Source organism: Dipodomys spectabilis, unplaced genomic scaffold (assembly GCF_019054845.1).
Source record: "Dipodomys spectabilis isolate Male_0828 unplaced genomic scaffold, ASM1905484v1 ptg000002l, whole genome shotgun sequence".
NCBI classification, from domain to species: domain Eukaryota; kingdom Metazoa; phylum Chordata; class Mammalia; order Rodentia; family Heteromyidae; genus Dipodomys; species Dipodomys spectabilis.
The window spans coordinates 5,089,007-5,115,066 of record NW_024870679.1 but is presented as its reverse complement, the minus strand read 5'-3'; the positions used below and the strand labels follow the sequence as shown (position 1 = coordinate 5,115,066).

Sequence of the window (26,060 nt, the reverse complement as noted above, 5' to 3'; positions counted from 1 at the left end):
CTATAGTTCTTCCTGTGATGTCCTCATGCCACAGAACAAATCTCCTTTCTCCACCCTGGATCATCACTCCTCTCTTTCTTAGCATATTGGGGCAAGCAGACAAGCCTGACCTATTGGAAGCCTGAAAAGTAGATTTCTGATTGTATAGTTAATAGCAGTTGTACAAAAAATCTGGAGTAGCACCACAAATTGCTTAACTTTTACTTCTTTTCTTCAGCTCAACAACAGTTCCGAGGTAACAGATGCACCAATTTTGGCAGAAGCAAACCAGTGAGCGACTCTAAAACAGCAAGTGCAAGTTCACATTATAAACCACAGTCTTGAGTTTAATTCTGTTGGGTTTATCTCTGCCAAAATATTGTAAATGCCCAGAAATAAATATATCCCTAAAAAGTATGCAGCTCATACTTTCACGTTCAATTTTTAGAATCTCAGCTTTCCTAAAAAGTTTCTGTTACTGAATGAAGCTAACAGGCCAGATTATTCCACCAGAATGAAATCATGCATTTTTGGTTATGTCTATAATTTCTCAACCCATAACACCACTATTTCTTATGCATTTAACTGAAAAATGAATTGGTCCTCAATAAGCTTTAAAAACTTCTTCCTTTTTCATTTCCCTAAATCATTTTCATTTTTCATTTCCCCAAAGAAGAATGTGAAAATCAAAGATTTTTTTAAGGCCTAGGAAAAGAATAAAGAAGAATAAACACAAAGCCCTGTCTATGTTTCTCAGGGCTAACACCTTAGATCAGTGTCCAACTCATCTGGGTTTCTACTTGATTTCCCTTTATCTTTACAGCTGTATTTCAGGACCATAAGTAAATGTGCTTCCATTCCCTTGCTAAGAGCCTGGATTTAAGTTCCTTGTACCAACTATCATTCTCCACCATTTCATTTGGGATCACAAGACAGTTGAACTACAGCTTGCTGGAGGTAAGAAGAAACCTTAGAAGCCATGCTGCTACAGAGAAGGTGAGTGATACCTAAAATATCACAAAATGAATCTAGAGCAAAACCATAGAGATAAAAAACCCAGGCCTAAGTCTCCCACAGAGAACAGCTTCCCCAAATTTGGGAGATTTCAGTATCAAATCTCTAATGCTTTGGTCTGACTTTGTCTGGGGTTTTGTGTGTGCTAGTCCTGGAACTTGAACTCAGGACCTGGGTGCAGTCTTTAGTTTTCATGATCAATACTGGAATTCTACGACTTCAACCATACCTCCAGTTCCAGGTTTGTTTGTTTGGTTTTTTTGGGTGCCTAATTGGAGATAAGCCTCATAGAGTTTTCTGACTAGCGTGGTTATGAATCTTGTTCTTCAAATCTCAGCCACTTGAACAGCTAAGATTATGCTTAAGCCATGGGGTCTGGCTGTTTTGATCTAACTTGGTATCCTTTCATTGCCAAGCAAACTAATCCATAATTTGCCTTTTATTTTGTAACCAAAATACTAGGTCTTATCAATAATAAAGTGTTACTCTCAGACTTTTGACAAGATACTACCACCTGAGTTAAAAATAAAGGCAAAGGGGGAAATTTCTCAACATTTTATGTATGCATGCATATATGAATGCATGTATGTATTTTACAGTGTTGAGGAATGAATCAGGCCCTTGAGCATGGTAGGCCACTGAGCTCTGCTTTTTTTCTATGTCTTCATATTCGATAATAAAATCACCTGAGTAGGAATTAAGTAATGTTACCTCAGTTGCTTGGCTTATACAAAGCTATTTTTGTAAGGGGTTTAACTTTATGGCCAATCTCTTTATAATAAAAAAGTAACCTTAGAAAGGATGATTTCTTTTGCCTATCATATATTTATTAAGCTTATAGTAACATTAAATATTAAAACTACTTCTACTTGAAAAACATCACTGAAGTCCAACCAATAGCTACTGAAATCCAAGATACAGGAAGTTACTTCACTGACAAGGGTCTCATATCTATACCAAGGGTTGAGGACACAGGCATAGGCCAAGTCCTGGGTTCTATCTCCAGTACTGCAAAACATTTAAAAAATTGAAATATAAAACAATTTAAAATGAAAATAAAACATGCTATTACCTTCCCAAAGTCACGAACATCAAACAGGTCAAATGCCTCAAAGAGTTCACTTTTCTTCATTCCAAATGTCTCACAACAGGATGTAAGAAATGTCCGGATGTTCTTCAAACAGAGAAACTGAGGAATGGAAAAGAGCCATTAGTATATGCGACTACTAGCAACTACCATCCTCCTTGTGTAAAATGAGGAGGAAGGAAGCACTAATCCCAGTCCAGATTGCTTGCAGGTCACTTAGTCAACAGCACTGATTGAACTCCCATGCTTTCAGCACTAGTGACACTACAGTGACTAACAGGCACAATTTCTACCCTCAGGACACATGCATGCTAAAACAACAGTCTAGAACAATTGTAGCAGCACACACGAAAAGCAAGCATTTGTATTGACACTGTTCTATAGTTCCAGAAGGAGGAATGGGGAGGGTTGGGGCGGAGGGAGCGGATTAACCAGCATGATTAGAGATGTTCTCAGGGACCACAGGACAGTGAGTGCAGCTGGGATTTGGAAGTGTGAAGGGAATAGGACAAGTAGGTTGTAGGACAGGTACTCTGGCCCTGAGACAGGGTCTAAAAAAGCCAGAGTGAGGTAAGGGCAGACAGGAAGGAGGTCAGTTAGGAAGGAAGTAGAGTCAGCTGATGAAGGGTCTTATGTACGGCTCTGACTCTGACTGATATAAGAAGTCACTGGAGGTTTGGGTCACAGGAAGGACATGATCTAAGGTTGTAAAGGGGTGTTTGGGGACTGCTATGATGTACACAGACTGACAGGCTTGATGGGTAAACCATGTAGAAAGCTACTGAGATAGTAAGAGAGGTTTCCATTTTGATAGGAATAACTTGAGAGAGATTGGAAAGTTAGTCACAAAAGAGGAAGGAACAGTGGCCCAAATGAGGTCCGTGGGTAAAGCAAAGGGAGGAGAATCAGGTGTTCAAGGACAGAGGGCAACCTTAGGGAGGTGCATGGTCAACTCCTCCACACTAACTCAATGCGTTAGGGGGAGGGAGGGTGGAGGGAGGGGGGAGTTGACACAGATGTTACTGACAACTTAAAAACTGAAAGTTAGGCCAGGTGCTATGGCTCATGCCTATAATCCTAGCTATTCAGGAGTATGAGATCTGAGGTTTAAAAACCAGCACAAGCAGTAAGACTCCTACTAACCACAGAAAGCCAGAAGTGGAGCAAGTGGTAGAGCACTAGCCTTGTGCACAAAAGCTCAGGGACAGGGCCTATGCCCAGAGTTCAAAACCCCTGGACTGGCAAAAAAAAAGTCAGGATTCACTTTTAGCATCTAAGATTTAGGTACACACACACACACACACACACACACACACACACACACACACACACACACCTGAAAATAAATTATTTTCAAAATATTACCTACCATGCACATTTTTAAAGAGAACATTATATACACATATATATCTTTTTTTTTTTTTTTTTGGTGCTGATCGGGGGAGGGGCCTGAACTCTGGGCCTGGGTGCTGTCCCTTGGCTCTTCAGCTCAAGGCTAGTGCCCTACCACTTGAGCCACAGCACCACTTCCGGATTTTTCTACTTATGTGGTGCTGAAGAATCGAAGCCAGGGCCTCATGCATGCAAGGCAAGCGCTCTACCACTGAGCCACCTTCCCAGCCCCCCCCATATATATGTATATATATATATATATGTATGTATGTATGTATGTATGTGTGTGTGTGTGTGTCACACACACACACACATACATCAAAACTTCATATACAGTGGTGTAGTACATGTCAATCACACCAAAATAATCTCTAAATGTATTTTTGAAAACATAATTTCCAGTAAGTAGCCAACATATTAGCATCTTTGCTTTTATTTATTTGTTAGTTTATTTTTGTGCTGAGACTAGAACTCTGGGACTGGGACTGGGTGCTGTCTAGCTTTTTCACTCAAGGCTAGCACTCTACCACTTGACCCTTACCGCCACTTCCAGCTTTTTGGTGGTTAGTAGGAGCTAAGAGTCACTGACTTTCCTATGATCCTCAAATCTCAGTCTTCTGAACAAGCTTGAGCCAATAGTACCTGTTTGTTTTTAATTTAAAAGCATTGTCAATATTTTGTTTTGTCTCTGTCATTTGATTTATAGAACGCACATCTGATTTCCTCTATATTTAAGGCATTCAGATTTAAGTGTTGTGGGCTTAATTTAGACAAGAGTCTTATCCTTCATAGGAACCACTCTGAGAGGCTTAAGTATCATCAGGGAAGATCCGATCCTAAGCCTTTTGAAACAGAAAGGCTGCAGCCAATCAGCATGCACAGTTCCTGTTTTTGCTTTAAAAAATTCATAAAAGACCTTTACAACACAGAATCCCTCTGCATGTTACTCTTCCCCACACAGAATTGCTTATTTACAGATTAAAAGCCTTGCATTCTGCCAAGACAGGCAATAATTACTCTCGGGGGGATTATGCAACTGTTCACTTGCAATATTTCTTTTACATAATTAAGTGCCCAACTCATAACTCACCAAGGAACAAAGGCATAATGTCAAACACCACCCTCTGAAGATTTCTTAGCAAACCCCAATTTTCCCCATGTGCAGAGAAAACTTCATTGGGCTTCTACAAAGTCCTTTAATCTCTAATTCGGGGGGGGGGGGGAATTAAAAAGCAAATAGTGTTACTGAAAGTAAAAACAGGATATAATAGTCATTGAAGACACAGGCAAGAAGGATTAAAAACAGGCTTTGCCCTCATTTCTGGAATCAATGTTAAGCTTAATTGCCCTTAACCAGTTCAATTCTACTTTTAAAAAAATCAACTAATACTGACTGGCATTTGAAAAAAGTTACTGGTTTGCTGACAATCCCCAAAGTTGATTTCCCCCATTAAATATATCTTTTTAGTCAACACCTTTGGAAACTGCAATGTTACAGACAGGAAAGTGCAATGTTACAGACACTGGAATACTACAGCACACGAAAACCGGGCTCTGTTTCAAGCTTCTCTATTATATCTATCAGGGGATTTTTAACAGTGCTCCAGAATTCAGCTAATAGCACTAGGCACACACTTCCCTAGACGTTCCCCCAGTGTTCAGCCATATGCACAAGCAGGAGCCTAGTTGAGGGATGGAGGAGGTCTGCCCCAAGTCATTATGGAAACCCCAAACACAGCTGAGCCTGTGGGCCAGCTCAGCTGGCCTACCACCGCAACTCTTCTGTTCTGTAATTACCTTCCTTTGTTAAAAAAAAATCAATCTAAAAGATGAAAGAACAATATAAAAGAGCACTCTTTCCTATCCACACATTTCTAATAACATTATAATGCTTGTGCACACATCCCCTTTCTTTTTGTTTATTCGTGTGTGTGTGTGTGTGTGTGTGTGTGTTGTGTGTGTGTGTGTGTGTGTGTGTGTGTGTGTGTGTGTGTGTGTGTGTGTGTGTGTGTGTGTGTGTGTGTGTGTGTGTGTGTGTGTGTGTGTGTGTTTACAGCACTAGAGATTGAAACCAGGGCTCTAAGTTATCACTGGGCTACATACCCATCCCTTTTCTGAGAGGGAGGCAGTTCTGGGGTTTGAACTCAGGGCCTGGGCAGTACCCCTTAGCTTTCTCACTCAAGGCTGAGGTACCATTTCAGCTACAGCTCCATTTCTAGCTTATTTTTCTAGTTAATTGGACTTAAGAGTCTCAAGGACTTTCCTGACTAGGCTGGCTTTCAACTATGATCCTCAGATCTCAGCCTCTGAGTAGGTAGGATTACAGGCTTGAGCCATCTGGAGTTTTTTCCCCATATTTTTAAAATATATTTGGCTGAGCTATTTGAAAGTTAAGTTTGAAGCACTGCACTTCAATAGTTCAATATGCATCTCCTAGAAACAAGGACATTTCCCTACAGACCAGCAGTACCAGTATTACATGTAAGAAAACAGCAACTTCAGATACCTAGACTCCATCCTGCATTAACACTTCAGAATTGCCTATCCCATAATTTTTTACATTTTTTTTTACCTATCTTAGGCTCTAATCAAGTTATTTCATTGCATTTTTTTTACCTCTGCAAGAGCTTCTGATCTGAAAATCCTGCTTTTACTTTATGCTCACATCAACTCTTTGACAACACGGCTGATTGTTTTATAAATGTCCTACATTCTGCCTGAGTCTGATGACTTCTCATAGAATCATTAAATATGTTCTTCTATCCTTTGTATTGCCTCCAAAGTGAAGTCTAGATTCAGCAGAAAGAAACTGTCAGCAAAAATACTCCATACTGCGAACTACACATTCTACCCCATCAGAAGACAAAAAGTGTTAGACTGTCTGTCCCACTGCCTACTTAATTATAAGCTCAATCTCCTGATTAACATGGTTCCTATTTACACCCGCTCCCATTGTAAAGGCATAAGTGTCCCTTTGTGTCCATAAATACTCAGAGGATAAAAACGCATTACTATGTGGCTGTTCTATTCCCAAATCATTTTCCACAATGGGTGTAGCATCTATTGATCATCCTTGTTTTACTCCATTTGGGACTATAAAACAAAGATTTCTTTCTAATTCTGTCATTATTTTCATATTCTTTTGTTTGAATAAATAGGGCTTCCCCTCTTTAGTTTCTCCCTTTTTTTTAGTTTGTAATAATCAACTGCCATCATTATTCCTTCTGATCTTCATACTGTCCAGAATTTGCCCTTAAACTAGTTCTTTTGTTCGACTCCATTCCTCCTTGTGTTCTTGCTTATGTCAAGTTGTTCCCAAGCCCTGTTTGTCCTGCTCTAATTCTGAACTCAGCCATTTCTCCAGGCAGATCTGTTTCATTTGTTAATAGTAAATAATTTAGGAACCAAAGCCTGAGCACCAGGCTACTGCTTGACGACAGGAGCCAATGAGAATTAAATGAAACAATGCATCTACCTTTTACTTAAGCAGGCTATCAGTTGCCATAGCAACAGCTAATATAAACTGGACTGGCCTAATGGGATCTTTCAGAAAAGTCCATACTTCTCTTTGTGGAATGCCTAATAAGCAACTTTTTATCTCCTTAAGTTCAGAAAAAAAGGATGCTTGAGGTCACTAGATGATAAATAGGAGATTTGATGGCTAAGAGATATTTGGTGTCTCCTATAACATTATTTCAGTATAAGGGGTTTTTTTTTCCCCCTGTTTATTTATTCTTTGAGATTGGAAGGAATGTGATAGTCCTTCATATAATCTGAAGCAGTTTAAAACAAAAACACTTTGTTCTGAGATACCAGGGTAAGCCCATCTCATCATTGTTCAATTATGTCTTACTCTTAAACAAAAACTACACAGCTTGGCTAAAATCCTGAAACCTAATAATAAGAGATAACCTTAGGATTTCTCAGGATTTAAAATTTTTAGGAATTTGAATAAAATAATTTAGGATTTTCAGATTATTGTGTGTACACATGCAAGATAAAGATCCAATAAGGTTACAAATAGTGTTAATAATTACTCATTTACTTAAAAGATATTAATGAGGTACCTATTGTGTATTTGGCATCATGAAATGTCATAAAACAGACCCCTTAGGTCTGATTCATTAGTTTGTTGAACAATTGTTAGCTTAATGAAAGTATCAAGAATTCAGTATAAAAAGCAAAAGGGCTGGGTGTTGGTGAATCAAGCTTGTAATTCTCAGGAGACTGAGATCTGAGGATCACAATTCGAAGCCCATCTGAAACAGGAAAATCTGTGAGACTCTTATCTCCAATTAACTGCTAAAAAGCTGGAAATAGAGGTGTGGTTCAAGTGGTACAGTACCAACCTTAAGCAACAAAGCTAAGTGTGTGTGGGGGGGGGGCGGATGGCCTGAGTTGGAGCACCAGTACCAGCACAATAAAAGTGAAAAAAAGCAAATATGGGCAGAGTGTATTATCTCATGCATGCCTAATACTCCAAAACTATCCAGTAGGTAGAACTCATGGTTTGAGGTCAGTTTGAGGAAAAAAGTTAGCAAGGCTCCTATCTCACTCAAAAAGCTGAACCTGATGGTATACATTATGTCATCCCAGAGAAGCCAGAGGCACTGGGAGGGAGGGTCCTATCTGAGACCAGCTCTTGGCAAAAAACGCAGACCATCCCTGAAAAATAAGTCATGCTTAGGGCAGGACTCAAATGGTAGAGTACCTGTCAAGCAAGCCTGAGGCCCTGAGTTCAACTCCCAATCACACAGAAACGAAAAAGAACATGACCCAGCTTCTCCCTCCTTGCCTACATAGTTGGGTAGAGCACAAGGAGGTGTGTAATGAGAGTAACTGTTACATGCTCCTTCAAAAGTTCCCCAGGAGTCCTGCATGTCCAGGGGCAGATTTTTAGAATAACTGATATAGCTCTAAAGGGTGAGTGGAAGTTGACCAGGGTGGGGGCTGGAGTCCAGAGATAGAAAGGAAACAGCCGGACTAAGGGTGTGTGTGTAAGGAGGAGGGATAGTTCTGATCACCGCAACCCTGATGAGGAGCAATGAGAAAAGAACTGGAGAAGGGAGGTGAGGGTGACCTAGCCTGCCAAAAGGCTTGGCCTAAACCTGAATGAATGAATGAATGAATGAATGAATGCTGCATAAATCACTGTGGAGTTAAAGGATTTAAAGTAGCAAGCGTAAAATACTCTCAGAATTTTAAAATACTGCTCAAAAAATATTCTATGATTACTAGGGATATGATTCCCCCTTTTTTTCTGTTTGTGCCCATACTGAGGCTTGAACTCAGGACCTTGGCACTCACTTAGTCTTATTCATTCACAGCTAGTGCTCTGCCACTTAAACCACTCCTCTACTTCCAGCGTTTTGATAGTTAGCTGGAGATGAGAAACTCATGGACTTTTCTTCCTGGGTTGGCTTCAAACCCTGATCTTCAGATCTCAGTTCCCTGGGTAGCTAGGATTCTAGGCATGAGCCAACCATGCCTGGCAGGGTTATGATTCCTGAGTAACTGCTATGTTCCAGACTCTATGTAAAATGTCTATGCTATTTAGGCTTCATATCCAATTCCTCCAGTAAAGTTTCATTTTTCTTTTACATGAATCTAGTGGGGCTTAGAGGTTTACCCAAGATTATATAACTGGATTTGCCAAAGTAATGGAATCAGGATTCAAATCTAGGCATTCTGGCTACAAAGCCTGTATCCTTAAGTACTAAGTTCTAGTAAATCCATTTCACAGTATGTAGTATTAACCAGAAGTCTTTTTTTTTTTAATTAGGAGGGTGATATAGATAGCAAAAGAATCATTAGAACACTGACATTAATCTGACAGGAAATGACACTCATTTAGATTGAGGATAGGAAGGAGACTAGAAAGAACTTTATGCATATGGATGGAAATATCTAGTAAATAGCAGTATGGTTAGAGTAGGGATTTAGAGAAACTTAAGAGTTATACTCATGTCTCTGCCTGGGCACTGTATAGCCAGCTGAAAATGGCAACAGCAAATGAGGACTAGGTGGAGGACCACAGGGACCAACCACAGATTGCATCAGTTAATTCTTTTTCTTTTTTTGGGGGCGGGGGGGAGGAGAGAGGAATATTGTCCTGGGGCTTGAACTAAAGACTCTATATCCTCTCTGGGTTTTTTTTTTTAACTCATGACCAGAATACTACCACTTGAGCCATGCCTCCACTTCAGCTCTTTGCTGGTTAATTGGAGCTAAGAGGTTCTTGAATTTACTTGCCCAGGCTGGCTTTGAACCACAATCCTCAGATCTCAGCTTCCTGAATAGCTAGCATGACAGATGTGAGCCACAGGGTCTGGCTGCACCTAAAGAAAAGCCCAGGGATAAGGTGCTACCTGGCCTGTCTCTAGGATAGCAGCGAAACACAATGTGTTCCAATAACAATGTGTTCCAGTCTTCTGCTGTCTCTCCACCACCCTCCCCCAAGTCTCCCCATCCCTCCAGAAGGACATTCATAGGTTACTCGTTCAACGTCAAGGGATGGAAATAGTACAAAAGCATTCAACATCAATGCATGTAACTTTCAAAGAAGAAAGTACAGCATCAAGGAAGCGCTGAAATTGTGTCTAAAATTATCCCTCAGGCCAAGGCTCTCTGGATTAGAAAACGTTTCATAATCAGAAAGCTATCACCACAAAAGTGGCTTACCAAGATGTGACCATATTGCCACCGCCACAAAACTAGTGATACTAATGGACCTGAAGGGAACGTTTAAAGGTCAGACTGCTAAATTCAGTGTAACAATAAAGCACCCTCCCCTTTCTCTCTACTGTATGAATGAAGCATATGGCTTCTTTTCACTCACGGTATAGAAGCTATCCTGTCTTCTCTCAAGGATACAAATGCGAACAACATGACTTCAACTATTCCAGGATTATGGGTAATAATGAACTTGCTGTGTTAACTAAGACGAGAAGAAAGTTCTCCACAGCTTCCTGTGGCGTGAGTTACTTCAAAACCAGTGGAGAAAGGGTATCCCAGAGGAAGGCTGGCTGTCCTCGACAACCAGAGGAAACTGACAACCGCAGGGACCACAAGGACACAAAAAGCTGAGCTGTCTGATGGAGAAAGAAATGTCCAGAGTCTCCTATCTTGGGGAGACACTCGTTATTCCATTAGGAGAAATCCTGCATTTGAATTCTGACTGGCCATTAATAGATGGCCAGTTTTGAAAAGCAAAGAAGAGACTACCATGAAGCCAATTTACAAGTATTTCAGTAGAAAAGTTTTCCTAAGCTGAGCACAATGGCTCACACCTGTAATCCTAACTACTCAGGAGGCCGAGATCTGAGGATCACTGGTGTTCAGTCTAGTGCAGACAAATCCAAGATACTTTTATCTCTGACCAGTGAGGACGTGGAAGTGGAGGTATGGTTCAAGAGGCAGAGTACTAACATTGAGCTAAGAAGCTAAGGGATGGGGTGCTTTGGTCCTATGTTCAATCTCCAGTACTGGCACATACACAAAAACAGTTTTACTTCTTAGCTCAGCCTTACTTAGCTCAAGCTTTAGCAAGCCTCTGTCCCAGTACTTTGCCATTCTAACTCTTCCTCTACCCATCTCCAAATGGCTCAAGTCCTCCTTTCTGGAACTGGCAAAACAGAGACATGTAAAAGAGAACTATTACTAAATCAAGTTTGTTCCTTAGTAGAGTTTTCTAAGTTTGTTCTTCTAACCATACCTTCTCCTTTCACCCTACCTGCAGCTTAAAATTAAATGGCTATGTCTTGCATAAGAATTATTTGTTGGAGTGAATAGCATATCCTTCTCCCCTTTAAGTCATTTGGTAGCAACCCAGTGATAGATAGTATCCATCGCTTCTGTTCTTGAAGAACTCTCATTTTAGGATTCATCATGGTTTCACAATCTTTTCCTTGTCCTCCAAATATTTATATAAAACCATCAAGGATGCTCAGAGAAGCAGATAGGAATGGGGAAAACTTGTTCCTTAGCTTGATCTTGGGCTCCGATCATTAAAACAACCCCTCCTCCCTCACCCAGCCAATATTTCCATTTGGACAACTGCCTAAGCCTTGACTCATTGTCAATGGTAAAAATGTTTAAAATCGCTTAATCAAAATATAGTAAATTGGTAGCATTTACATTAAATGTTTTCTTCACATTGTTAAATGTTCTGTATATTTCATAAAAATGAAATATGTGTGACTTGACAGAAGTGATTAAGTTCATTAATGTCAGACAAAGTTGTAAAAACGTACATGCATTCTCTTTGCTCTAGAGTTCCTGGCCCCACTGCTACCGTGGTGATGAAGTGCTTGACTACAGCTACAGCCCTATGAATGGCTAATAGTTGTAAGAGAAGAAACTACGTCTATTTCAGGTTTGTATCCACAAAGCTTTGGGAATAGTACATGTCTTCAAGTATTTTTTATGAATGGATGTTGATGCATTTTGCCTGTAGAAAAATGAAGAGATCATTCTTTGGTTGCCAGGGAACTCAAGAGTAAAAGTTCACATTCAATTCTCACGGTGTCCTTATATGTGTATATAGCAATATCTTGCCACGCTCAAAAACAGAATACCACATTTTCACTTAAATTTGGAAGCTAGACCTAAAATACATTCATACTCATGGACAAGTACAAGCTAGTTACTTAGAACATTAATCTTTTTGAGGAGTTGGTGGTATTGATGACTGTGACTTTCATTAGGCAGTTGTGTTCATAAATAATCTGCATTGCTATAAACTGATTTTCAAGGACTCTGATCAAGGGTCCCATTGCACACATGCACACACACATATAACCATACACACATACCCATGCACATACATACAACTACAAGTCCCCTCTCTGCTTCCACCAGCTCTAGTCCCCCTAACGATTTGCACTGCATGGTACAGAACTTCCATAGCATAGCCAAAGCCCTGGCCCCCATCTCCAGAACCATAAAGACAAAAAAAAACAAAAATATAGGAAAGGGCATTTTTAGCATACCATATATAACATATTTGGGCATTGCTTTTATGACCAGAGATGTTGAACATCTTGTGTCTGTTGGCCCTTCTTATTTCTTCTTCAGAGAAGTCTCTAAGTCTTTAGACAAAAAAAAATCATGCTGATTTCCCTCATTTGTAATTAACTAGAATATGTCTATAAATCTACGAGTTAATCCAATGAATAGTAAAAGACAAATAATTACATTTGGATATGAATAATTAAACAGCACTCTAAGCGTTCCCACACTGAGAACAAAGGAAGGTATTCTTAGCAGAGGTTCACAAAGGCTCCGTAGCTATGTGCATATAAAATGATGCTTATCAAAATTTCCACCATAGGAATATTGATACAGTAAGTAAGATCATGTTGGCAGAATCAATTCCAGACTCCTTCCAGCATTAGTCATCTGCCAGCATTAGTCCACCATGCTACACAGCCTCCCTGGGTGGTGATAGAAGGTTGCCCAGCAGTGTTAGGATCACAGGATAAGGCCCATCACCTAAAAGCTGACTGCTAATCTCCGGTAAGACAAGCCCAATAGGATACCATATCTCCTCTCCTTTCCACCTTCAATGTCTGAATAAAGTGGAGGACTACTTGTACCCACCTCCCTTACTCCGAAAGTTTTAAGAAATCTAAAAAGACAGTTCAGCTAATACACATTTTGCACAATGGATAGCCTCATCACGCCTGTTAGGCAAGTGCCTACCACCTGAGCCACACTCCCCGCTCTGAGTCCTACTCATTTATGTTGATATAAACATGTACTTTTTTCCTTCACTGCAGTCAATGCTGGAAACTTCTGTCACACTGTTTGCTCCCAAACACACCACATCACACACACACGCATCCCTTCGAAAATCATGTTTTTGTACTTGCTACTATACTGCAAACCAATATTTAATATAAACTAAAAAATCAACATTCAAAAGCAAAATTTATACTTACTATGGGAAGAACCATTGGAAGAAAAAGTACAACAAAAACATACCCGAAAGCACTGCATTAAAAGACATTGTACCAATTTTACATGCTTTACTGCTCCTATCCAAAGATAAGAATAACATGATTTATCTTCCTCAAATATGATACTAATTGAACTCAGAAATAGGCAGGACATTTGTTTGCGACTCAAGGCAAATTCTCTATGGTTTACCCTCAAGCCACTGCCTCCTGGAGTTGGCAGCAATCTCAATGCCCAGAAGTGTGCACCTGATAAGGACAACGGAATCCAGCAAACTGAGAAATCAGCTTTGATCCAGACAGCTTCAACCATGAGCTGAACTTGGTATTTCTTTTGGCTACAGTGATTGCCAAAAAATGCTATTCATCACAGCAGTATCAACTAAGAGCCTAAACAAAAAGTGGTATGGCCAAGCACTGGTGGCTCACACCTGTAATCCTAGCTACCAAGTAGGCCAAGATCTGAGGATCACAGTTCAAAGGCAGCCCAGGCAGGAAAGTCCCCATGAGACTCTTATCTCCAATTAGCCACCAGAAAAATGGAAGTCACACTGCAGCTCAAAGTGGTAGAACACTAGCCTTGAGCAAAAAGAGCTCCGGGGCAGTGCTCTGAGTTCAAACCCCATGACTGACAAAAAAAAAAATACTATGATACTGACTCACATCCTTAATAATAGCTACTCAGGAGTCTGAATCTGAAGATCATGGTTTAAAGTAAGCCAGGACAGGATTGTCTATGAGATGCTTATCTTTAATTAGCCAGCAAAAAGCCAGAAGTGGAGCTGGGATTCAAGTTATACCTCATTAGCCTTGATTAGAGAAAACTCAGTCCCTGAGTTCAAGCCTTAAAACCAGCAACACACACACACACACACACACACACACACACACACACACACACACACACACACACACAAACACACACACACACACACACACCCCACACGTGTAATTTTTAAACCACTGTACCCAGGTTATATTAAATATCACAACCATTATTTGAGGAAAGGAGATATATATTTTCCATTAAAAAAACAGCAAAAATTACTCTTCCTTTTAATAGATTTTCTTGAAAAATCCATTTTCCAATAGTTTATCCTTCCATCTCCGTAACAAATATCCCCCAAATTACCATATTTTAGCATATAAACTACATCTTATATGTTGAAAACTTGTTTAGAAATCTATTGCCAAGACTATGTCTTGGCATTCTCAGTTCAATAGCTTTGATGAAGCCGGGCACTGGTGGCTCACACTAGCTACTCAGGAGGCTGAGATCTGAGGATCTTGGTTCAAAGCCAGCCCAGGGAAGAAAAGTCCGTGAAACTCTTATCTCCAATAAACCACCAGAAAACCGGAAGTGGCACTGTAGCTCAAGTGGTAGAGCACTAGCCTAAGAGCTGAGGGACAGCACTCAGGACCAGAGTTCAAGCCCCATGACCAAGAAAAAAAAAAATAAAGAGCTTTTATGAAAAAAAAAAAAGGCTTGGTGACTTATGTGAAGCCAAATACCAATCCTGAATGTTGCCACTATGAGACCCCAGCCCACAATACCAAAGACACCCATGCTTCAGTCAATTTACGTTCATGTATCCAGGTGGTTTTATCTCTTTATCAGGGTCATATACCTCCTAATTTTCTGGCATGCCTTTAATTTTCTTCCGCTTTTTCATCTCTATGCCAATTCAGCAGAACTGACTTATCATCCAATTTGAAATAATTATTGACTTTACCAAAGACTCTAACCAATCTGTTATTCTGCTTCTAACTATAAAGGTTTGGCTGGGCACCAAGGGCTCATGCCTATAATCCTAGCTAATCAGGAGGCTGAGAGATCTACTGATTGTGGTTCAAAGCCAGTCTGGGCACAAAAGTCCCTGTGAGACTCTTATCTCCAATTAACCACTCAAAACCTGGAAGTGGAGCTGTGGCCCAAAGTGACAGAGTGCTAACCTTGAGCAAAAAGAGCTCAGGAACAGCTCCAAGGCTCTGAGTTCAAGCCCCATGAACAACCAGAAAAAAAAAGTTTGACAGTTACTTTTTAACATCCTTAAGAGCAGAGAACAGAATACTCTGCTAATTTCTGTATATGAAGTAAAAAAAGTTTATGCCTATTGGCATACTAAATAATAAAGAGACCATTGCTATTAATCAGTATAGTATCTTCCTTATTGAAAGAGATTATCTGTAGTACAACTAAAACTCAAATGAAACATTTCCCCAGGTAATTGCAACTTCTGAGAAAAAAAGGCATGTGCAACTTTCCTCTAAAAACAACCAATAGAAATGCTTAAATTGCAATGTAAATTGCAATGAAAATTCTGAGCTCCAAACTAGGCAAGCCACCTTTGTCTCTTCCTACAGAAGTGAACGTCATTTTCTCTCTTAATGACTTTCGATAGATTGCTTCTGCTTGCTGATTAATTTTGAAGCAATTTTATTGCAAAATTATTCTCCACCTGTTCAGTCATTGTTGTTCTGTACCAAATGACACTCTATTTTTTTAACTCACATTTCTAACCTCTGGTTAATATTATCTCTCCACCCACACCTCCTCAAATTTAGCATCAAATGTTACATCAGTCAAAAAGAGAATCATTTGCATTTGATAGTCTGGGCCTAGAAAAGTTAAATGACCTTACAGTCACCTAGCCAGTGGTAGGGGATATAAGCACCAATCTGTCTGATCCCAGAGCCCGTATTCCATGAATAAACTAGTTACCTTCTTAAAGATACACTATTGCTTCTTTTCATTTTTTGGCTATAATTATTAGCGTATACAAACTGTACAGATTAGTAGGATGCACTGTGACTATGCATGTAGCATGGATTCTACTTTTCTCACTCTGCTCCTCCCTTCTCCTGAGCTTTTTCCATAATTTGGTATTCCTTCTTTTCTCCACATGAGGTGAAAACATGTGACATTTGTCTGAGTCTGGCTTAACATGATGACCTCTAGTTCAATCCATTTTCCTTTAAATGACAATATTTCAGCGTTTGTTTAATGGCCAAATCATTCTCTATTGTATATATGCATATATGTACATATATATGTAATATGTGTATATATCTATATAGTATTTTCTGATCTACTCATCCATCAGTGGGCACCTAAACTGATTCCCTAACTTGGCAATTGTGGATAATGTCACAGAAAACATGCGAATGCAGATGTATCTACTGTATGCTGACTTGCATTTTTAAGGTGTATACCCAAGAGTGGTATAGCTGAATCAGATGGTAGTTGTACTTTAAGTTTCTGAAGAACCTCCACACTGGTTTCCACAGTGGCAGCAACACAATTCTTGATGGCAGAATCTCAAATTTATAGTAAGACCTTCAATTTCTTCCTAGTTCTCTTCCCCTGTGTATACACATATGAACGTGTGTACATATGTAAATATACGTGTCTATATATGCATACATACATGTTCACATATACATATGCATCATTGCATGTGTGTGTAACATCTGCCTTAAATTAGGTTATGTTTAGAAGAAGTAACAATCCAGGCAGCCTAGGCTTAAACTCAAGACCTTATTTAAAAAATAATCAGAGCACAAAGGACTGGAGATGTGATTCAAGTGGTAGAGTACCTGCCTAACAAGCATGAAGCCCTGATTCCAAAATCCCAGTGCCACCAATAAAAGGGTGGGAGAGCCTTTGGAGTCTGACAAGCTTGACTTTGTATCACCTACCCACTAACTAGGTGACTTTGGGAAGTTAGCTTTCTAAGACCTAGACTGTAAAATGTAGAGATTCTATGTCCTACAGGATAGTCCTTAGTCTATGAAATTATGCACACCAAACATAATTTTAATAAGCAGTATGCATTCTAAATGTTATTATTACTATAGATAAAATGATAAATCAATGAATTAAAACATACTAATGAGTTTCAAATGACAAACAGGTCATAATGACATGCCATTGTTTCAGTAATTATTATTAGGCAATTATTTAATCTGGGTTTCCTTTTATAAGATGGGAATCCCTAACAGGACTAGTGTATTAGGTAAGATAGTCAAAAATCTGTTTCATTCATCATGTACCAAGTGTCCATTTTGTGCTGATCATCACATTAAGCACAGACTGAGTATAAGGCTAGATGCTAGAAATATACAGAAGACCAAGGCGCTTCTTCTCCCAAGAAGGCTGTGGTCCAAGGAATAACTTTAAGAAAAATTCATCTTTAGTCTTCTCTTTACTTGCTTGTAAACTTCTTTTCTGATTTTTTTTTGTTAGTCATGAGGCTTGAACTCAGGACCTGGGCACTGTCCCTAAGCTCTTTCGCTCAAGGCTAGCACTCTACCACTTGAGCCACTGCTCCATTTCCAGTTCTCTGATGGTTAACTAGAGATAAAGAGATTCAAGGACTTTCCTTCCCAGACAGCCTTTGAACCATGATCCCCAGATCTGAGTCTCCTGAGTAGCTAGGATTATAAGTGTGAGCCACCAGCACCCAGCTTCTCATTATTATTATTATGTATTATTTCTCTCTTTCTCTCTCCCTCATTCTATCCCTCCCTCTCTATTTCTTCTACCAACTCCTCATCTTTCCCATCTGAATTCTGGCAATATTTAAGATTATTACTTATAGAAGAAAACACAGAACAATGAGTTTGAAATTAGTTCAGTTTAGCCTCCTCTATATCTATATATGCAATAAATATAGTAAACCAACATGCATCCATTAAAATATATGCATGGGAGCCAGGAGAGGGGGACATGTCTCAGTGGCAGAGCATTTATCTAACCCCTCCAAGCACTGTCTTTGCCTGGACATCACACTTGACCCTCCATTCCCAGGCCATCTGAATGTCAGCATTAGTATTCCACTGATATCTTAGCTGGTTCTTTTCCCATGTGCCTACCTGTACAGGGTCTGGCACTAAGGTTAAGTGCTATCCGTCTTCTGTCCACAGCTAACACAAAGGATTAGCTGAATTGTTTTCATCCAGAATAATCTAACTAAAATTAAGAGTACATACAAAGTAAAAACCTTGGTCAAGTTGCTAAAGCTTAAGTGTTTCTCTACAAAGAAATTAATATGCATGCGTCAGTTGTTCCTTATTGTCAGTTTTTCTGTCACGGAACCTGTTCATTTTTAGCACTATAGCTGTATTTTGTGACTTACTTTTGGAACAGGAGGCTACAACACCATTGAAAATTATGTTTCATTAATACTTTACTGTAATAACTTTTCTATTAATACCTTATCCAGGTGTTACTTAGTATAAATATTTGCTTTGTAAAAGCAAATGTTTGATTTTTTAATATGCCTTGGAATAGACTTTTTCCAAAGTACCCATTTCCAACTTTATAATTAAAAAGAAAAATCACATAGTATAAGTGTTTAAGTAATCTTAAAACACAACCCTTGTGCTTCCAAGGTTATATGAAACCTATTTTTAAGACAATAAGCAATAAATATGACATTGTCCTTACCATGTCCAACTTTTTTTCTCACTAAGTTGCTATGTCTGCCCATAATTACAAAATAATCAAACTTCTACATGAAATAATAATTGTCAGGGCCATCATCATGCAAGAACAGACATCATGAGTTACTAGGAACACGTGTATTTGTTCCTATCTCCAGGGAGAAAATCTCCCAGAAGTGAAGAATTAGCCTAAGCCAGTCTGGACGCACACATAGGGCTCAGATTGGGCTACAACATGTCATGGCTGCCAACATCTCCTTCAAAAGCTCTCTTTCCAGATTTGCCCAGAAACAGAAACTACTGACCAGGCCCATATTCCCAATGGTCATCTGTTAAATGCTTATTAACTTAAGGGATGTTTTCATACAAGGGCTACTCTAAGGGGGAAAAAAATCTCAGCCAGTAGTTCTTATTTCAAGAGAATAAGTTTTTTTTTAAAAAAAACAGGTAAAAATATGATTTTTCACTACTCAAATGAATGTTAGAAGGAAAAATGGGTAGAAATTAAAACTAGCACCAAATTATCAGGTGCACTGTCTTCTTTGTATGACAGGTCCCTTCCTAACTGCAGAAAGTTTCTGTATAAATTCTCCGACATCCCAATGAAGACAAGCTAAAAGCTCAATGGAAGGAAAGTGATACAGGTTTCATTACCCAAGAAATGTCATTATTACTCCCAAATCTTAGATTATAGCTGTCAGAAAAAGAAACAGAAAGATAATCATTTCCAGTTATATTACTCTCTATAATTTAAGACAATAATATTTACTTAAGAATTCATGATTTGGCACATGTCAAATCAGTAAGCTATGGAAAAGAGACATAAAGCCTAAGTCTTATATTATTTGTTCACACTCATATAATTATCAAATGTAGTTTCCTACACACTTTCTCCAGGCATATTCCAAAGACAGAGAAATAATCTCAAAGCTCTGATGTCTCAGTTGTCCAAAGCACACACTCATTTATCAGACATAAATTTTACCTTCTATTCCATTAGTTAGTCACATTTATTCTAATGCAAAAAGATGATGAGAATTCTTCCCTATAGATCCAAGTTTCTATCACTTCCCTTACCTGAGTCTCCCATAACGGGTGTTATGATCCTACTGTCTAATGAGAGAAGAGACATCATGAGCTAGAGCTCCAAGTCCTTATCCAAGAGGAAACAAAGACCTCTGAGAAGCTAGAGGAAGCAGAAGCCAGAGCCAAAATGTTTCAGACACTTCTTAGAGAAGGCACTGGAAGGGTGCTCACTACCAGGACTTGAGCCAGGAGCTAGAGTCACTATAATGTCCTGAAAGGCAAAGATAACCACAGCGGACATCTGGATTCCATTTAAATTGTGCTTCTTCACATTGGTTCTTAGCTACTGTTATTTTTTTTAAGTGAAGGAATTTGAAAAATGATTGGTAAAGCACTTCTCTAGGTTTTACTGTAAGTGCCAGGCACGATTCTAAGCAATCTTATTCAATTGTTCAAGCAATTCTTCAAGTATTTTACCCCCATTTTATGGACAGAAAGAGACAAGACGGAGCTAAACCATTGTACAATCTCAAATAGACAACAGGTAGAGGGATAGAGCTTTAGGCTGAAGCAGCCTGTCTGTATAATTACGGCTCTAAACATCTTTCTGCTTTTATATCTAATGACACAGGAAAGAAAAGCTCAAAAGTTTAACTTCTTCACTGTATAGTTTTAATTTATAATAAATAAAAAGCAGCAGCTAAGAGAGCCAGTACTTCAGCCTATAATCTTAACCAGCCAGGAGGCTGTGATTTGTAGATCAAGGTTTGAAGCTAGCTGAGGCAGGAAAGTCCATGAGACTCTTATCTCCAGATAACCAACCAAAGAGCTGGACATACAGCTGTGGCTCAAGTGGTAGGGCACCATCCTTGAGTGAAAACAGGTAAGGGACAGTACCTAGGCTCTGAGTTCAAACCCCAGTACCGGTACATATACATATACTGGTATATATACATATACGTTTACATATGCATATACATATACTTACGTTAGTATTCTTTTTGTTAAATAGTAATCCCATCCCAACATGTATCCTAGCTCAAATGCTAATCACATATAAATTCTACATACTTCTATATAACCATGAAACTTCGTATCTAATAAACATGAATTGTATAGTTCTGAGAACTTGTTTGTTAATGTTCCTAAAGTGGCTGACAGAAATTTTCCTATGGAATACTCAAGCAGTAATGCCAAAGAACTGCTGCTGTGTTTAGGGGTCTTTAATGAATTACCCTCAGAAACTGCCCCCATGAGGATCCAGTTTCACCATGGATTTCATACATAAGGACAGTAACTCTCCTTGGCAGAGGAAATACTAGAAAATATTTCCTTCAATGCCCACTGCACGGGCAAGACTGATTTCCTTCAGAAGGACACAGACACAGGCTGTCCAATTTGGAGATCCAGGTGCATTTTTGTAAAATATTGGTAGGCAACTTATAGTTGGCAGAACAAGCTGGACATAAATCAAGTATTTAAGAAAAAAATCGATCAATTGATAAAACTTTCCCGTGAAGAGACTACTTTAGGCAAGAAGAGGCCTTCAGAAGACAAGAATGTAAAATATACCTTCTCATTCCCTACTCCCAAACCCTCCCCACCCCCCCACCCGGAACTATTGATCCTCTAACATCATCACGATCATTTTCATTCATCAGAGTAACTACACAGCAGCCAACCTGACATCTAAGATACTGTATGCATTCTCTTTGTTGATTAAATTGCTTTATCATTCAATGTTAGGGCATTTTATTTATTTTTTTATATTTTAAATGTTTTTTTTTAATTGTGAAAATACCATACTGAAGGGTTACAATTACATGAGCAAGGTAATGAGTACATTTCTTATCAAGCATTGTTGCCTCCTCCTTTGTTTTTTCCCTACCATATTTTTATTGTAACAATATTGTATAGAGGGGTTGCAGTTACATGAGTAAGGTAATGAGTACATTTCCTATCCAGCATTGTTACCTCCTCCTTTGTTTTTTCCCTACCATACCTCCCCACCTCCACAACTCCTATTTTACCCCCTCCCCCCGGAAATGGAAATGTTTGTTTTCAACATAGTGTTTTGTACATCTCGTTGTAAGAATGGGTCAACCTGTATCCTTATTTCAGCATTTTATTTTCCTTCCCTTCCTCAAATTAGAAAACTGTATAACCAAGATTCAGGGCACCAAAATCAAATACAGTGAAAACAAGGGTTATACCATGGTGGAAGAACATATAAAAGAAACAAAAATGTCACATAATATATTATAAACACATTAAAAAAAATAGCAAGTAAGAAAAACCCACTTGGGTCCCTATCTTACATGGTCATATGTACATAACTTTTGATCTTTTCTGCTTGTCCTAGACATATAGTAGTTATTGCAAATAAGGGAAAACATGGGACCTATGTTTCTTTGGGCCTGGCTTAATTCATTTAATATATTTTTCCAAGTCTTTCCATTTCCTAACAAATGGGGCAATTTCATTCTTTCTGATGGAGGCACAGAATTCATACACACATACACACACACACACACACACACACACACACACACACACATACATTTTCTTGATCCATTCATCTACTGAGGGGCATCTGGGTTGGTTCCATATCTTAGCTATGGTAAATAATGCTGCAATAAACATAGTTGTGCTGATAGCTTTAGTATGGCCTTGCTTGTGTTCGTTTGGGTAAATGCCCAAAAGTGGGATTGCTGGGTCATAGGGGAGCTCTATGTGGAGTCTTTTGAGGAACCTCCATACTACTTTCCAAAGTGGTTGAACAAGTTTATACTCCCACCAACAATGCAGTAAGGTTCCCTTCTGTCCACATCCCCTCCAGCATCTGTTGTTATTAGAGTTCTTGATTATAGCCATCCTAAGTGGGGTGAGGTGGAATCTCAATGTTGTTTTGATTTGCATTTCTTTTATGGCTAGGGAGGTTGAGCATTTTTTCATGTGTCTATTGGCCATCCTTCTTTCCTCTTCAGAAAGTTTCTCTTTAAGTCTTTAGCCTACTTATTTATCGGGCAGTTGTTTCTTTGAGGATTTGTTGTTGGGGGACTTAATTTTTTGAGTTCCAGGTATATTTTAGATATGAGATCCTTGTCTGTTGTATGGCTAGTGAAGATCTTCTCCCAATCTGTGGGCTTTCTTTTAATATACCTAGGAGTTAACTAAACAAGTGAAGGACTTCTATGATGAAAACCTTAAAAATCTGAAAAAGGAAATTAAAGCAGATTGAGGAAGTGGAAGAACCTCCCTGGCTCCTAGATTGGGAAGATTAACATCGTGAAAATGGCATTGCTTCCAAAGGCTATCTACAAATTCAGTGTGAAACCTATCAATATTCAAACCTCATTCTTCAATGAAATAGAAGAAGCAATCCAAAAATTCATATGGAACAATAAAAGACCCAGAAGAGCAAAAAGAATTGTTAGGGCATTTTAAAAAGTAGTTATAAATCACAGTGCTGATGGCTCACGACTATAACTCTAGTTACTCAGGAGGCTGTGATCTGAGGATCAAAGTTTGAAGATTTTTATCTCTGCTAAATTAAAAAAAAGAAGACGAAGAAGCCATAAAGTGGTGCTGTGCTGTGGCTCAAGTGATGAGTGTTAGCCTTGAGCTAAAAAGCTCAGGGACAATATCCAGGCCCTGAGTTCAAGCCCCAAGACAGGCCCCAAAAAACAAAAACAAAAACAAAACCTAACATAAAGACTTTAAGGTATTTGCTCACAAATATGCTCTTCAACAATCTAAATTTACTGCAAAGTTCTTTATTTCCTCAGCCACAAAGCCTTCTAATTATAACCCAAGCCTATTATACTGGGATATACAGGGGTCAGAGGTGTACACTTTTGTGTGGTGCTTGTAATTTATCTTTTAAAAGACTGGCATTCCATTAATAGAGACATAACACCTATTTTAAAAAGAAAAAGACAGTTTAGGAATGTCTCATTCCATTTAAAACACCTTTTCAGAACTACAACCTTTTACTCCTATATGCATCTCAGAACTAAACAGTTTCATAGAGTTTTAGGATTTCATAGCAATCACTGAACAGATTTGGTGGGAAAAAAAATCCCTATTACATTAAGTGAAGTAAGCCAGGCCCAAAGAAACATAGATCCCATGGTTTCTCTTATTTGTAATAACTGGTATATGTCTAGCACAAGCAGAAAAGGTCAAAAGCTATGTACATATGACCATATAAGATGATGCTAAGTGAAATGAACCCCAAGATAAGGACACAAGAGGTTTTATCTTTCTTGCTATTGTTTTTAATGTACTGTGTGATTTTTCTGTTTCGTTTCTATGTTTTTTCCCCGTGGTATAACTCTTTTTCACTGCATTTGATGTCTGTGCCCTGCATCTTGTATATACATTTTTCTAATTTGGAGGGGAAGGGAAATAACAAAATGCTGAAATAAGGTACAGTTTGACCCATTGTAGCAATGAGATGTACAAGACACTATATTGAAAAACAAACTTTACAATTTGAGGGAGGGGGGAGTTGGGAAGGTGGGGAGGGAAGGGATAGTAGGGGGAAAAACAAAGGAGGGGGTTACAATGCTCGATAGGAAATGTACTCATTGCCTTGTTCATGTAACTGTAACCACTCTGTCTAGTATCTTTACAATAAAAAATATATATTAAAAAAAGAAATAGGAAAAGGAATGTAACCTGTACAAGACAGTGCCCAGTATCTAACCTATAAATGGATAAAAACTTGGGCCCCAAAGTACCAATGTGTGTAAGGTTCACAACTAAGACAGAGAGCCAAGCCCAAGAAGAGGGCTCAAAGACAAATGTCTGAAAAGTGTTAAGAACAAAGCAACTACCCCAGAGAATTTCCAGGGACAGGCAGAGACCAGAGATGTCTTTGCAGTTCAGTCACCTAGAGAACAGATACCAAGAAAGACATACTGGATTAACAACTGATCTAGTAAATGTCCTTTACTACTTCGCCTACAGGGTAGGAAAAGCATCAGCAGTAACAAGAGGCAACTGGTTCTTAAGCGATCAGCCCTTCTCCACCAAGGGTGAGGAGAGGAAGAGGACAGAAGGGATGACAAGGGCATATGGACAGCTGAGAATGTCAGAAGAAAGGGAAAGGGAGGATGCAAAGCAGACAGGCAGGCAGACAGGAGAGAAGCTACCCACACAGCCACAATCCCAGCTAAATCCAAAAGCCATCTATCCACCCAGTGGGGGCAGCAAGTGAGGTCAATCAGCCTACAGCACCACATCCTGCAGATCCATCCGCCATGGCACCTGGGGATTACTCACAACTGATCTGACCTCAGGTGGTACTTCCTCAGTAGATGCCTGGCACTCTCAGATTACACCCTTCCTACATTTATGGTATTAGAGTAGGTCTGCTCTCTTAGGAAGGTGAGAGCAGACATTCAGGTATGCCATGTGATTTCATTATTACCTTTCCTATTTTAAAAAAGAAAGTCTGGCAAAACCCCAAGTCTCATAAACACTAGTGTGTGTTTCATCTTAAGACATTTGTTTTGTTTTTTTAAAAAAAGATTACAGAGTTAAATTATGAATACATACCTTTGTCAAACTTAAAAACTAATGTTGAATTTTTAGGGATTTTTAGGTAATAGATGCCTCATTATTCTTTCAGGCAAAAGAATACTGTTATAATTTGAGTCCACTGATTTTAAAAAATGACATCATAAGGTTAACCAAGCAAGAAAGCAGATCAATACTCCACACCTATAGCACCTATGTACATACATATGTGTGCACAGATGTATAGAAATACCATAAATTCAGTAATAGCTATCTCTGGGTAGTGAGCTTTCATATTATTCCTGTTTTTTCCCCATAAGTAGAAAGTATTTTTATGAGAATTAGTAAATGTACTTCTCTATAAGCATGAAAACTGAAGTGTATTTCAGTATTGAACAAATATACACACAAGTGAAAATAACAAGAAAATAGTATCTGTCATCAACTTCATGAAGACAAATTAATTTTCTACCATGGCCAGTGGCGGTCTCAGCGAAGTCTGATCTCTCTGCACTCCACCAACCTTGTACACCAGGGTCTCCCTATGAATGCTTTTTTGCTTGATGTATCAGTTTGCACTATTAATATAAAGCTAACGTTTCCAAAACAAAGATTTCAACCTCTTGGGTCCCCAC

At 38.9% G+C, this 26,060-nt stretch overlaps 1 protein-coding gene and 1 long non-coding RNA gene across 3 annotated transcripts in view; one reads left to right on the top strand and one right to left on the bottom strand.

Annotated features, from left to right (window-relative positions):
• The window catches only part of Vav3 (vav guanine nucleotide exchange factor 3), a 347,236-nt gene that overhangs the window by 259,631 nt on the left and 61,545 nt on the right, over nt 1–26,060 (bottom strand). For both annotated transcript variants that reach the window (XM_042675890.1, XM_042675882.1), the window contains exon 2: nt 2,066–2,182. In XM_042675890.1, coding sequence (XP_042531824.1) covers nt 2,066–2,182 — 117 coding nt within the window. The remainder of the gene's footprint in view (nt 1–2,065; nt 2,183–26,060) is intronic.
• On the top strand, nt 697–11,962 carry LOC122104901. Its single transcript, XR_006146991.1, has 3 exons — nt 697–975; nt 2,145–2,291; nt 11,745–11,962. It is a non-coding gene; the product is annotated as an uncharacterized LOC122104901 (long non-coding RNA).